The following is a 14,725-nucleotide window of genomic DNA, read 5'->3' on the forward strand; positions in this document are numbered from 1 at the left end:
GGTGTGGAGTGGTGAATTCCAGAGTGTACAGCTTCGAATTGTGGGGGTGTGATGGAAATTCACTGAGGCCCAGAGTCCAAAGTACACAAAGTTCTGAAGGAAGGAGAGGGAAAAAATAAGAGCATTGTATAGCTGGAGGAAGTTAGAAACACGGAGAGGTGAAGCCCTGAAGAGGTTTAAAGGAGGATTAGAATTTTAAATTGCAGTTGATGATGCCTTCGACCTATTTTCTGGCTTAGAATATATAGATCAAGAAATATTCTCCATTATATGTACAATTCTCTCAAATTATTCTGCATGTTTAATCAAATAAATTTATCAAGAAATTGTCTCCCATATGCAGTGTGATTTTTGTATGTAAAGAGGCTGTTTGTGAGGCAATACAATAAAGAGGAGTAATTTAATTTGGACAGACAGATTTGATTATTTGGACATAAACATACAAGTCAGGTGAATACTTTTATGACTCAATGGAATCTTGCTCTAGGTCAGCAAATCAGCACAATTTGACAACATCCAGCAAGAAAAAACAAAATTCTTTTATTACGACATTCACTATAAAAACTATGCATCATACACAAAAAACTTCTGACATTCTACAGTACCAATGTAAATTACTAAATACATAATGGTTATCTACTCAAATAGCAGAATGTATTTAAAGATTTCAACATTCCCCCCACCCTTAGACTCACTGTTAAAATGACAAAAAGCCTAGAACTGTGAAATTATAAAAAATAGAGACAGAATTAAATAGTTTTGCATTTTCTGACTAACATAAGTAGAAAGCAGATATTAGGACAGTATTGAAAACACTACAGCTGTAAAACCATAACAGATTGGAAAACGCAACCACAACAGGATGCAGGTGAACTCATTAACCACCCTTACAACAATGTAAAAAGCACTGTAGGGAAAAGTGAGCAGCTCTAATTATAATAAGTTTTTACTAATCTGCATTTTTATTTTAAATTATTATAGTGTTTCATTGCACTCAGACTCCACAAAAACATTTTCTCTTAAAACACTATATAACAATGTAAAAAGTACGAATTCTCTCTCATTCAGTGGTTGTGCTTTCATAACAAAAAAATCCATAGTGCTTGGCTAAAAAGATATTCTTTGCATTGCATTTCAGAATGTAGAAATTTTAAGCATTCTGCAGCACTGATTTCCATCAGTAAAACTGTGTCTAACATTGTGAATGTTAGATCAAATAAACCTCTTAGAAACAAATCTTGTCATTGAGCAGGTTCTGCCAGTTAGTCAATAGTGTGAAGTCCCTGACAACTGACTGCCCCCTCAATGCTTTGATTCTATACTAGAACAAAGACATAAAATTAGAAGTTTATTTTAACATTAGACATTAAATATCTAAGAACAAATGCTAATTACTACAACTGGAAAGGTTGGAATATCTCAGCGTCCAGATGTCCCTGTTTGAAATCACAGGAAACGTACCAAAGTGCTGTATTGTACTGGTCTAATTCAACTGCTTATGATGCACCAAGCAGGCTATCAACACAGAAGTTGTTCTTTGGATTACCAAACTTAACCACTGAAGTAAAACTGAAAAATTGTGGTGATGGAGTTAACAGTCCACATTTTAGATACAGTATCAAAATATTACTGTCAAGAGTATTTAAAAACAGTCCCAAAACTGAAAGAACAAAAACTACAACCCAGATGCTATTAAATTAGTCTTACTGATCATTCTCCTGTAATAATTACTAAACTAAACATTTGTAGGATCAGTGTGTTCCAGTTACATTCCAAAATTAATAAGATCTGATGTTTATAGAACAGTTTCCTCACAGGTGTGGACTTTTCTCCTTTTTGAAACCTGTAAAAGATGTAACAAACATCAAAAATCTAGAATTGAATTTTTATTTAATATAGCATTGTGACTGATAAATGCTAGAGTCTGTTACTGGAATACAGGAAATAGGGCTTGCAATATCAAGCTACTGTACAATACAGCACTGAGGTTAAAGCAATAAATCAGTATCCCAAATACAGACTAGGTTCAATTTTCAGTAAACACCATTTCTGTCATTTTGGATCTCCTGTAACACAGTGCGCTATAATTAGTTACACATGTATGGTGTAACCTGGACTTAAGCTGCTACCTTGCTTCGTTTCTTGGGAGGTCCTTTGTTTCCCTTGACTTTCCTTCTCAGATTTCGTCTGTCCACAACTGGTACTTCCATTTCCATCTCCTCCGAGCTGCTGTCAGCAGCCTTCTCAACCACAGCAGGTGAAGGTTGATCTTTCAGATCATCAGACTCTTTGTTTTCATCTCCTGACAGCTGTACAGTGGAAACCTGCTTCAATGAAACATCCTCAAGTTCAATCACAAGTAAGGGACCTAAACTGAGGTCTATTGGGGCATTGGACTCCCCTGGCTCACTTTCATGTTGTGCAGAAGCAGTCTTCGAAAAATCATCAGAAATGCCCTCACCTTCCAAAGCACTGTGCTGAGATACTTCCTCATTAACTGAAACATGGCCATTATCAGATGGCTTTGCATTAGCTTGCACATCAGGCAATTCCCTGCTTTCAGCCAATGCAGCCTTATTTGGAACAGGTGCATGGTGGTTGGAAGGACTGCTGTTAACTGCTGGACCCTGCAATGGTTCAGACTCTTCACCTTCATTCGGTGTAAGAACCTCTTCAGCATTTTCCTCTTCAAGCTCTGCATCCTGAACAGAAAAATAAAAACTGTCTTGACATTGCCCCTATTAATTGACATTTAGGCACTTTAGACGCAAATGGATTCCCAATGTATTTGATGAGAATCAAAAATTGTTGCATAAATGGCCTATTCACTAACTTTGGAAAATGACTTCATTTTGCTATAATCTGCAGAAAGATATATGGGACAATAGTTTAAATACTGTCCCATGATGATTGGATTCTGCTCTTAAATTTAGTATGCCAAGAGAGCAGTAGCTGTGGAGGAACATGTTATTTGGGTGACTATGTATAGATCACTAGAAGTTAGTACACAGGTACAAATTGTAACCAAAAAGGTAATGAAATATTGGCCTTTGTCACAAGGTGATTGGATAAGGACATGGTACTTCAGTTGTACAGAGCCATGGTTAGCTCCCATACTGCATTCAGTTTTGGGCACCAATTCTCAGGAAAGGCCTTGGAGATGGGGGCAGGGCAAATTCAATAGTGAGACCGGGCCTCAAAGAGCTGAAGTATAAGCACAGGTTTTATTTGATTTGTGTACACTTGAGTTTAGCAGGGTGAAAAATGATATAATTTTAAGGACCCCAAAAGATTCACAATATCTTTACCGTACAGGAGGCCATTCAGCCCATCAGGTCCGCACTGGCTCTCTGAAAGAGCATTCCACCTAGTCCCACTCTCCTGCCTTATTCCCATAACTTTGCACATTCTCTCTTTTCAGGTAGCAATCCAATTCCCTTTTGAATACCTCGATCGAACCTGCCTCCACCACCCTCTCAGGAAGTTTGTTCCAGACTCCAACCACCCACTGGGTGAAAAAAAAAACTTTCCTCACATCACATTCACTTCTTTCGTCAATTATTTTGAACCTGTGCCCTCTAGTTCTTGATGCTCTCAATGTCAAATCAGTTGATACTTGAGACTAAAATTGATTTATTTTGAGCAAGGGCATCTAAGGCTATGTAGTAAAAATGGGTAAATGGAGCTTGAAGCAAGATCAGACAGGAGTGACTGAACCGGCTCGGGGAGCTAAATGGCCTAGTTCCGTTCCTATATGTTTCATACTTAAGTAGACTGGGACCAAACCAAGCCATCAGATCCTGGATTACTGCCCACTTCAATTATGGACTTAAGGCTTACCAATACGAATGATACAGAAAAACACACCACTCAAGCATGTCAGCTACAGTGCCATACCATCCAAGTCATTTATATAAACTGTAAAAAGTCGAGGCCCCAGCACTGATGCCTGGGCACACCACTTGTTACATCATGCCAACCTGAAAATGACCCATTTATGCCTACTCTTGTTTCCTGTTAGCTCGCCAATATGTTACCCCCTACACTGTGAGCTTTTACTTTCCGCAATAATCTTTATTGTGGCACCTTATCAAATGCCTTCTGGAAATCTAAGTACAGTACATCCACCGGTTCCCCTTTATCCACAGCATGTGTTATTTCTTCAAAGAGCTCCAATAAATTGTTTAAACATGATTTCTCTCTCACAAAATCATGTTGACTCTGCCTGCTTACCTTCAATTTATCTGAGTGCCCTGTTATAACGTCTTTAGTAATAGCTTCTAACAGTTCCCCTACGATAGATGTTAAGCTAACTGGCCTGTAGTTTCCTGCTTTCTCCCTCTCCCTTTTTGAATGAAGGAGTTACATTCACTATTTTCCAATCAAATGGAACCTACCCTGAATCTATGGGCAGAAATTTGCACTAAGTGGGCGGGCACATGCCCGATCCACTCGAGGGCAAAATGACACACGATGACATCGGGCAAGCGTCCCGCCATCATGGCACACTCGCATGATATTTTGGTTGGTGGGCACGCACAGGAGTTGGCAGCGTGCCTGCCGACAATTAACAGGCCTATTAAGGCCATTAAAGTACTAACAATGAAATTTTACACTGCCTGTCCAACATTATGATTGACGGACAAGCGACAAGGCCAAGCGGCCTTTGAATTTTTTTAGGAAACCTCATCCATGGACGGGATGAGGTTTCCAACAGCAAATAAATTTTTTTTAAATTCATTCATAACATGTCCCTGCTCATGTGACAGAGTCATATAATGAGTTGGCAGATAAATTGAACAGGTATTTTTGCATCGGTCTTCATTAGAGGACACAAGTAACATCCCAGAAATAGCTGTAATTCAGGAGATGACAGAATCACATGAGGGGACAAGTTTTTAACATTGCTAACTTTTTTATTTTTAATGTTATAAATGCACTCGTGCACATGCGCGAACTCCCACCCCCACCCCGGCAGTGCTGAGCGCTGCAGTGCGCATTTCACACTGGCTGCCATTAATTGGCCAGCAAGAAATCAATGTCGGGGCCTGATCGTGGGCAGTGGTTGGCTTCGCAACCGCTCCTGGGCCCACCTGGCAGGTGAAAATCCTGGCCCAGGAAATTTTGGAAAATTAAAATCATTGCATCAACTATCTCACTAGCTACTTCTTTCAAGTGCTCGGATGAAGTCCATCAGAACCCAGGGACTTGTCAGCCCTCAGTTCCAACAACTTAATCAGTACCACTTCACTGGTGATTGTAATTTTGAGTTCCTCCCTCCCTTCCATCTCCTGAATTACAGCTATTTCTGGGGCGTTACCTGTATCCTCTATAGTGAAGACCGATGCAAAATTCCTATTCATCTGCCAACTCTTTATTTTCCATTATTAATTCCCCATCCTCACTTTCTATAGGACCAACGCTCACTTTGTTAACTCTTTGCTTTTTAAAGTATCTATAGGAATTCTTCTAGCTAACTTTCTCTTGTATTCTAATTTTTCCCTCCTTCCCTCAACTGGAATACTGTGTTAAATTTTGGTCACCTTATTTGAAAAAAGATATTAGATATAAAAAGTTATAATTGCAGAGAAGGTTCACTTGACTCTTTCCGAGGATGAAGGGCTTATTCTATGAAGAAAAGTGAAACAGGTTGGGCCTACACCCATTGGAGTTAGAAGAATGAGAGGTGATCTTATTGAAATTTACAAGATCCTGTGGGGACTTGATAGGGCAGATGCCAGCAGGATGTTCCACTTGAGGGGGAGACTAGAACTAGGGGTCACTGTTTAAGAATAAGAGGTCTCCCTTTTGAGATAGAGATGAGGAGAAATGTTTCTCTCAGAGGGTCGTTAGTCTGTGGAATTCTCTTTCCCAGAGAGTAGTGGAGGCCATTAAATTATTCAAGGCTGAATTAGATAGATTTTTGATAGACAAGGGAGTCAAGCATTATGGGAGGGCAGACAGGAATGTACAGTTGAGACCATAACCATTAGCAGGCTAATTGAATGGCAGTACAGGTTCGAAGGACAGAATGGCCTACTCTTGCTTCTAGGTCCTATTGTTCCGATATAGGGATCTCACCCTAAATGCAAAGACAAGTAAAACATCAGATATGGTCTACAGATCATCACTATATTAGATGTATTATTACAGTTTCTTTTTTTTTCAACTACCTGATAGAGGTCTATAAACCAAAACAGGCTCCTCAGTGTCATTGAAGGGAGCTGTGATAGTTATTATACATCCTGATTGAAGAAATGCTTCCCTGCATGACTTTTGAAGGCTCAATATTAAACAAACCAAAAGATTTATATTAGTAATACATTCTACTAGAAAATGGGTACAGGCTATCAAATTAAAAGTCCTTTTGAGGAGCTATACTGAAAATTAGCTTGGAATCATAGCTTGAAGAGCAAATATGTAGATGAGACTTTCCTCTGTGCAGCATGAGTACCTTAAAAGGGAATTGCGTCAGATCATCATAGCTGAGGGAAAGAAAAGTTAACATCACATACTTGATCCCGTAAACATGTCTCCTTTCAATTGATCTACATAACAGTTGAAGCAGAATAAAAATCTTCTGCTCTACTCATTTATCTTTGAAACTGGAGTGTATTTGTGAATCCAAATGAGGGTAGGAAAGAGAAATGAAAGGATTTCAAACAATACCTTTTTCATCATGTTGCCTTCACTATGACCTTTCAATTCTTCTACAGATTTGGGTCCTTCAGGCTCATTCTCTAACTGATCAGCAGGTGCTCCATTCATAGATTCATTCACTTCCTCATCCACTTCTGTTGAATCCTGAATGATCACTTCCTTATCCCTCATTGCATCTTGAGCAATTTCTTTCTCAGACTTTGTTAAATCTGGAGTATCCTCATCTTCAGTCTTTGTTGACTGATGAGGGGTCCCCCCCTCAGCCTTGTCTGAGTCCTCAGGAATCTCATCCGCCTTGGTTGTGTCCTCTGGAATCTCGTCAACCTTGGTTGAGTCTTTGGGAATCGCCTCCTCAGTGTTGGCCGAGTCTTCGGGAATCTCCTCCTCAGCCTTGGTTGAGTCCTCAGGAATCCCCTCCTCAGCCTTAATCAAGTCCTTGGAAATCTCCTCCTCAGCCTTGGTTGAGTCCTTGAGAATCTCCTTTTCAGCCTCGGTCGAGTCCTTGAGAATCTCTTCTTCAGCGCTGGCTGGGTCCTCAGGAATCACCTCCACAGCCTTAACTTGGTCATCAGGAATTACCTGTGCAGCCTTGGTTGAGTCCTGAACAACCTGATCTGTCATTTCACAGTTTACTGGTTCTGGAATTGTCTCAGATGAAGATTCCTTATCCTAAGTTTAAAACAGATAACAAATTAATCCATCTTTTCTTTGAGATTCGCCACAGAAATATTGATCTTGCTGAATGAGGAATTTGTTCACCTATTTGGACAACCTACTTTAAAAAAGGAGTACATGGAAAGTACAAGACTGAAAAATATGGTTGTGGCACATCTAGCTGATCCCCACCATTCAAAAAAAGTGTCATACTATGTTCTTTTCCTTATATTCCTCAATGGCTTTTGGCAAAATAATTATCTAACTCTATCCTGAACTGCTGCTGAGCAGTCTGCTCCACCCATTCTCAACCCTCTGTATAACGCGTTAATTACCTCAACATCCTGTTCCAGGAGGTCAGTGTGGCCCAACACAACATCACTTGCTGTTACTTCTGTGGGACCTTCTGGAAAAGCACATGTTTCCTGATTTCCAATTGTTTGTGGAGCATTGTCACTTCCATCTCTCCTGGCTTCAGAACTGTAAAATATATACATTTCTTTTGTGTGAGATAGCTCGTAAAACCAGTTGCTTTAACATCTTTATCAGCGCATTATAAAAATGTAGATATGAACTGAACTAATATTGTCATTGGCAATAGCAAGAGCTGTAAGAGCTGCAATGTTGACAACTTGAAATTTCAGACATACTGGAGTATATATTCCAGTCTCATATCTGAAGGGAAAATACATTATTTTCAGATAAATGTTCAGGTATCTCATACAGCACTTATTAATTTGAGGAATCAGGAAGTGAAAGAGAAACAAAGAATTCTACATTTAAAAAGAAAGACTTACATTGACACAGGACTTTTCATGACCACTGTACATCTCAAAGCATTTTACAGCCAATTACGTACTTTGTTGTAACATAGGAAATAAACTGCACAAACAGCAATGTGATAATAGCCAGATAATCTGCTGTTGTGATACTGATTGAGGGATAAATATTGGCCGTGACACCGCAGGACACCGGAGATAGCTCCCCTGTTCTTCTTCAAAATAGTGCCATGTGATCTTTTACATCCACCCGAGCAGGCACATGGCCTCAGTTTAACATGGTCTCATCTCAAAGACAGCACCTCAGACGGTGCAGCACTGCTCAGTGTTACACCACAGTGTCAGCCTTGATTTTTGTGCTGAAATCCGGCAGCGGGATTTTCCGCACCCGCCCGCTACCGATCTTCCAGTCCCGCTGCAAGTCCAGGGACTTCTGGCTGGGGCACTCATCCATGACGGGTTCCCCCTCAGCGGGGCCGGAAAATCCCGGCCCTGGAGTGGGACTTGTGACTCAGAGGCAGGAGTGCCATCAACTGATGATCGGGTATGCTGAAACATTAATATTTTGCTTCTTTTTTTTTATATAGATACTGCCGGATTTGCTGAGTGTTTCCAGCTTTCTCGGTTTTCAGTTTTTAAATAACCAACATGGCCAGAGGAACGCTCCTGTTTACCCCAACAGCATCTCTTGGAAAAGAGGGTGCTTGTGGACTACAGTGGGTGCAGCGGGTGACCCCATGCCAAACGCCAATAGATTCACTTCCCGTCATGATAGGTGAAGAATGATCCGTTGGACACAATGGGCCAGAAAACATCCCAGCATATTTCACACATCCACAGAGAAGCCTAAAAAAGGGGAAACCAGCGAAAAATAAGGATCAAACTGGAGAGGAACAAAAAAAAAGGTATCTTGAGTTGACATTATTATTGTTTCCAACTGATTTTCTCTTCCAGCTGGTTAAGATTTTGTTTTTTCAAAAAAACATTTTAAAATGTTTAAGAAAAACATTTCTGTCAGCACAAATTTTGTACCAATCCCCAGCACTTAAATGAACCTGAATGCCTGAGCTTTTTTAAAATATGAAGGGTTTTCTCCTGTTTAAACTCAAAAGCGTAGGTCAGGGCTACAATTTTATATCCAAGAAAATATGTTGGAACTGCAGCAAGCATATCTATTTTGTTTATTGGTACAGCAGGGGGACTGACAAAACATCAGGCACCTTCACATATGGTCCTTATTTTTTTAATTCGTTCAAGGAATGTGGGTGTCACTGGCTAGGCCAGCATTTATTACCCATCCCCAATTGTCCTTGAGGTAGTTTTGGTGAGCTGCCTTTTGAACCGCTGCAGTCTATGTGGTGTAGGAACACCCGTTGTGCTGTTAAGGAGAAAGTTCTAGGATTTTGATCCAATGGCGATTGTCATGAAGCTATTAATGTATTTAATATTTTGGAAAATATTTTTCTTTTAAAGTAGAGGTTTGTCTGCAGATGTGTCTTAATTGGATTAAAGCCAGCTAGTCTGGGTGCTTTGATGGGTACTACTTTTGATATGGAAAAGAGATAACGTGTATTTGCATTTTTTTGCACACAGCGTTGAAGTGGGGCGAAAACTTGACTCCTTCCTAGCAGCTACCAAGCCATATATATGTTCGTATTACTAATAAAATTGGTACTATGAAAGAGGTTTTGTTCAGAGATAAAATTCAAAGAGGCTGGTGAAACATTGAGAATTTGAATTCAATCAGTGGTGGTAGGTATAACTTCAGCAGTTTTCAGGTGTCCAGGCAGAGGCAATGTGAGGTCAAAAGCCTCCAAGTAGTCCAACTGGCTCCACAATGAAAAGAACCTCATTTTGAATTCGTAAGGTGAAAATGCTTTGCCTGGTGTTAGGTTAATTCTATGAGTTGCTGTTCCCTTAATGGAGATTAGTTTGGGAATTTGTTAAAAGATATGATAGTAGTAATTTGTAGCCATGTGTACATATATTTTTAACCTGTGTAACTTAATAAAATGTTTCAATTAGTTTAATGTAAAGCCTCAGGATCTAATGGTCGGATTCCTGAATTTAGAATGCACCTCAAACTTAAAATTATTGGTTATGACAGTTGTTTCAAGTTTCCCTCTGGGATTTTTAAAATAACTCCGCTTTACCAACTGCATCAGTCATAACAGCGATATAGTTCCAAGTCATGATAGTGTGGCTTGGAGGGATGATGCTCCTATGTATCTGCTGCCCTTGTCCTTTTAGGTGGTAGGGGTCACTGTTGAAGGAGCTGTGGAGTTGCCGCAGTGCATCTTGTAGATAGTACACACTGCTGCAGCTGTGTGTCGGTGGTGGAAGGAGTGAATGTTGAAGGTGTTGGATGGAGTGCTCATCAAACAGGCTGCTTGGTCCTGATGGTGTCCCACTTCTTGAGTGTTGTTGAAGCTCCACTCATCCAGGCAAGTGGAGGGTATTCCATTACACTCCTGACTTGTGTCTTGTAAATGGTGGGCCAGTTTTAGAAGTTACGAAGCGAGTTACTCACCGCAGGATTCCTAGACTCTGACCTGCTCTTGTAACCACAGTATTTATATGGCTAGTCCAGTTCAGTTTCTGTTCAGTGGTAACCCCCAGGATGTTGATAGTGGGGGATTCAGCAACAGTAATGACATTGAATGTCAAGGAGAGATGGCTAGATGATGGAGATGGTCATTGCCTGATACTTGTGTGGTGTGAATGTTACTTGCCACTTATCAGCCAAAGCCTGAATATTGTCCAAGTCTCGCTGCAAATAGACTTGGACTGCTTCAGAATCACGAATGGTGCTGAACATTGTGCAATCATCTGCAAACACCTCGACTTCTGACCTTATGATGGAGGGAAGGTCCATGATGAAGTAGCTGAAGATGTTTGGGCCTAGGACACTTCCCTGAGGAACTCCTGTAGTGATGTCCTGGGACGGAAATGATTGACCTTCAACAACCACAACCATCTTCCTTTGTACTAGGTATGACTCCAACCAATGGAGAGATTCCCCCCGATTCCCATTGACTCCAGTTTTGCTAGGGCTCCTTGATGCCACAGTCAGTCAAATGCTGCCCTTATGTCAAGGGCATTTGCTCTCACCTCACCTCGGGAGTTCAATTCTTTTGTCCATGTTTGAACCAAGGCTGTAATGAACCCAAACTGAGCATCAGTGAGCAGGTTATTGCTGAATGAGTGCCGCCTGATAGCACTGTTGAAGCCCCTTCCATTACTTTACTGATGATCGATAGTAGACTGATGGGGCGGTAATTGGCCTGGTTGGATTTGTCCTGCTCTTTGTGGGCAATTTTCTACATTGCTGAGTAAGTGTTGTAGCTGTTTAAACTAGCTGAGCTATATATAATGGGTGCAATTACCTGTTTAATTGATCCTTAGGCACTGCTGGCACAATTGCCTTCTCTTTATCATTTAAATGCTTTCGTTCTGAATCAACATGACATTTTCCTGGTTTGGAACGTTTGGATTGGCTGCTTCTTCCTCGTTTAGCAACAGGTGGTCTTGTTAGCTCTAGAAACAAATATTTTATTGGAACATGAGAGGTCACAAACTAAGCATTTCAAAAAACACCAAGATAAAATATAAGCAACAGCCCGCAAATGACAAAGATTAATGGTGTACATTGGAAAGGAAATCAATTTAAGAACTGTCTTGTTTTATTTCAATAGCACACCCGTAAGTAATGATAGTTTCTGTGTGCTCGTTGAGATGTGACACATTAAAAATGGGAAATAGGAAAGCTCTTTCTTCTTGTCAGCCTGGTGTCAGTTAAGCTGCTTCGAAGCTAACTCAGGAGTAACTTAACACAGGGTGAATTTATTCCCCATACCATGATTATGGACATTCTAAGCAAGAATGGAGGAATTCTATGTTTTGAGACAAATGAGGAGATCTACAGGATAAAACCATATCTGGAGACATACGAGATGAAAGGGGGTAGAGAGAGGGTAATGAAGAATGGATACATCTAGGATTGGCGTTCAGAAGGTGGGTGTGTTTCGTTGTGAATTTGGGGTCTAGATGAGGGTTTTGGGGATTGCCTATTCTCCCAAAGTATGCTGCTTGAGTCTGTAGTTTCTTAAAACCATTACTCTTTATTTACAGCAAGTATTTACACATTTGGACCACTACACAAGGTTGGAGCTTCTCCCCCTTCCAGAGCGCTCTTCTCAGTCATGTGATCTGACATCATTATTACATCAGCATCTTCTACACTTTTAACGTTAACCCTACTCTACAGGTGGTGACAATGAATCACAGAATTACAGAATTTTAACAGCACAGGAGGCCCTTTGGCCCATCGTGTCTGCACCAGCTTGCTAAATGAGCATTATGACCTAGTGCCATTGCCCTGCCTTTTTCCAATACCCCTGCACATTGTTTCTATTCAAATAATCATTTAATGCCCTCTTGAATGCCTCGATTGAACCTGGCTCCACCATACTTCCAGGCAGTGCATTCCAGACCCGAACCACCCATCATGTGAAAAAGCTTTTTCTTATGTCACATTTGCAAATGGCAGTTTTTAAAAAGAGAGAGTTTCTACAAGAAGAAAGGGAAGCCATTAACAATGTTAATGGGGGCCAGCATGGGGGCCAGCAAGATTACACAAGTGGTCCTTAATGGATTAGGAAGAGGATTGAAGGAGCTCATGAGAGGTATAAGCTTGGAAAGGGGACAGGGCAAGACGGGAGAGAACACCACAGTGATGACACGATGAACTTGGAGTGGGTTGGCAAACATGAGACAAAAATAACAGTTCAAGCTGAAATATCTATTACATACTAAAATCAATGTTTCACAAAGTTGTTTCAAAATGCATAGAAGAGTCCCATGTCTGATCACTGCAATGGAAAAATGCATTCTAAAAATGCCACTATTTACCAGTTGCACCTGTAGATGGGGCTATAAGCAGTATATACATTGTTCAATGCCTGTAATATCAACTGCAAAACCCTCTATTGGCACTATTTTATTGCTTAAAAACACTTTCCACCTAGTGTCAATACATAGAGGTTTGTTTCTGATCTATTCCAGTTAGGTTTAACAGAAATTTTAAAAATATCCAGAATAACTTTCCCCTGCACAAATTTATGTAATTTCCTGAAATAACACTTCATTGAATGACAACAGGACTTATCCATATCTTGAACACTGCTGCATTATGTAAGTGACAAAAATCAGTGATCCCTCCAAGCCAAGTAAATCTTATAACTGAAGCAAATCTCTTTTACTATTAGTCAGTTTCCAACAATAATATAAATTCCACAATCCATGCATCATGAGCTGCAAGTACCCTTCAAAAGATTTGCATTTATACAGTGCTTTTCAAGACCACCAGACCTCTCAAAGCACTTTAAAGCTAATGAAGTACTTTCAAGTGTAGACACTGTTGTAGTGCAGGAAAAATGGCAGCCAATTTGTGCACATCAAGTTCTGACGAACAGCAACATGATAATGTTAGCAATTCATTTAGCAAACAGGAACTACTTCAAGCAATTTTAATGTATGCTGGAACTCCGTTCATGCAAAGCACAATCCCTTTCCTCCACTCAAAGAAGAAGGCAACAAACAGCATAAAAAGTTCAAACAAATTCCTCCCCCTCCACCTCACTATGAACATTCAGTTTGACCCAGAAACCAAGAAATTTTTTAAATCTCCCCCCACTGAGCACTGTCGGGTCCAGGGACTCGAGTAAAGTCCAACCTCACCCTCCTCTCATCTGCTTCCTCCTCCCTCCCCACCTGGGTCCAATGAGAGCCCTGCCATCTAATTCCACTTGACCCATCTACCGCACTTAGTCGCAACTCCCGCATCCAATGCCAGAAGAAAACAGCTATTAAATTTCTAAATCTTCTGACCCTGAGCAATGCCAGGTAAATAACCTTCTAAATAATAAACAGGCACTTTGATTAAATATCGTCAATTTATGGATTTTCTAGATCTTAAAATATTCTAAAACCCATCGATAATAATTGTGATTTGTGGATTAGAAACACAATCGAAGGTTGCACAGGGGCAGGGAGACACAGAACGAGGTTTCATCCTCTCAGCTGTAGTGTTTTTCTAAACTAGAATGTGTCTATTGTGACACCAGGAAGAGGTAGGAAACAAAAATACATTTTCCAACATAACAGTTCTTCTTTCTTCAATTGAAGGATAAATCACTAACTCCAGCAAATCCCTGGCCCAGCAACAGCAGATGGAACCTAGATACCAGTTGTTAAGAATGTGAGACTTTATATTTGAAATTGTCTCCTTTAATTTAAAGTAAAACAGGATGGTCTGGATTGGGGACGGGGTGACATATTCATACTGAACTCTGCCTGGGACAGGCCCATTTCATTTGATTGCCATGGGGAAAGAGACATCAGGCTGAAACCTATAGAAACTCAAACGTCAGTTTTCACATCTTGCCACAAAAAAAAGGGACAGCTGGTCATTCTGGATATAGACCCAGAGAAGCCAAAACAGCTTTTGCTTTGCGAAGCAGAGGAAAAGATCGTATTATGTTAATTACCGAGGAGAATTGTTTTTTCTGTTCAATGAGATGGGGCCATTGGAGACGTGGGACCAAGGAGTCACAGAAATGGGCCTTGTGGCT

General features: G+C 40.4%; 1 protein-coding gene across 4 annotated transcripts in view; it reads right to left on the reverse strand.

Moving 5' to 3' along the window:
* The window catches only part of LOC121277415 (soluble lamin-associated protein of 75 kDa-like), a 110,072-nt gene that overhangs the window by 17,753 nt on the left and 77,594 nt on the right, over nt 1-14,725 (reverse strand). For 2 of the 4 annotated variants that reach the window (XM_041186848.1, XM_041186849.1), the window contains exons 10-14: nt 11,480-11,630; nt 7,650-7,794; nt 6,670-7,329; nt 2,130-2,702; nt 521-1,843 (exon numbers count right to left, since the gene is read on the reverse strand). In XM_041186848.1, coding sequence (XP_041042782.1) covers nt 1,796-1,843; nt 2,130-2,702; nt 6,670-7,329; nt 7,650-7,794; nt 11,480-11,630 — 1,577 coding nt within the window. In that variant the 3' untranslated portion in view covers nt 521-1,795. Of the gene's footprint in view, nt 1-520; nt 1,844-2,129; nt 2,703-6,669; nt 7,330-7,649; nt 7,795-11,479; nt 11,631-14,725 lie in introns of those variants that run through there. The other 2 variants (XM_041186851.1, XR_005942874.1) reach the window with 2 other exon arrangements.

This window comes from Carcharodon carcharias, chromosome 4 (genome assembly GCF_017639515.1).
Source record: "Carcharodon carcharias isolate sCarCar2 chromosome 4, sCarCar2.pri, whole genome shotgun sequence".
NCBI lineage: Eukaryota > Metazoa > Chordata > Chondrichthyes > Lamniformes > Lamnidae > Carcharodon > Carcharodon carcharias.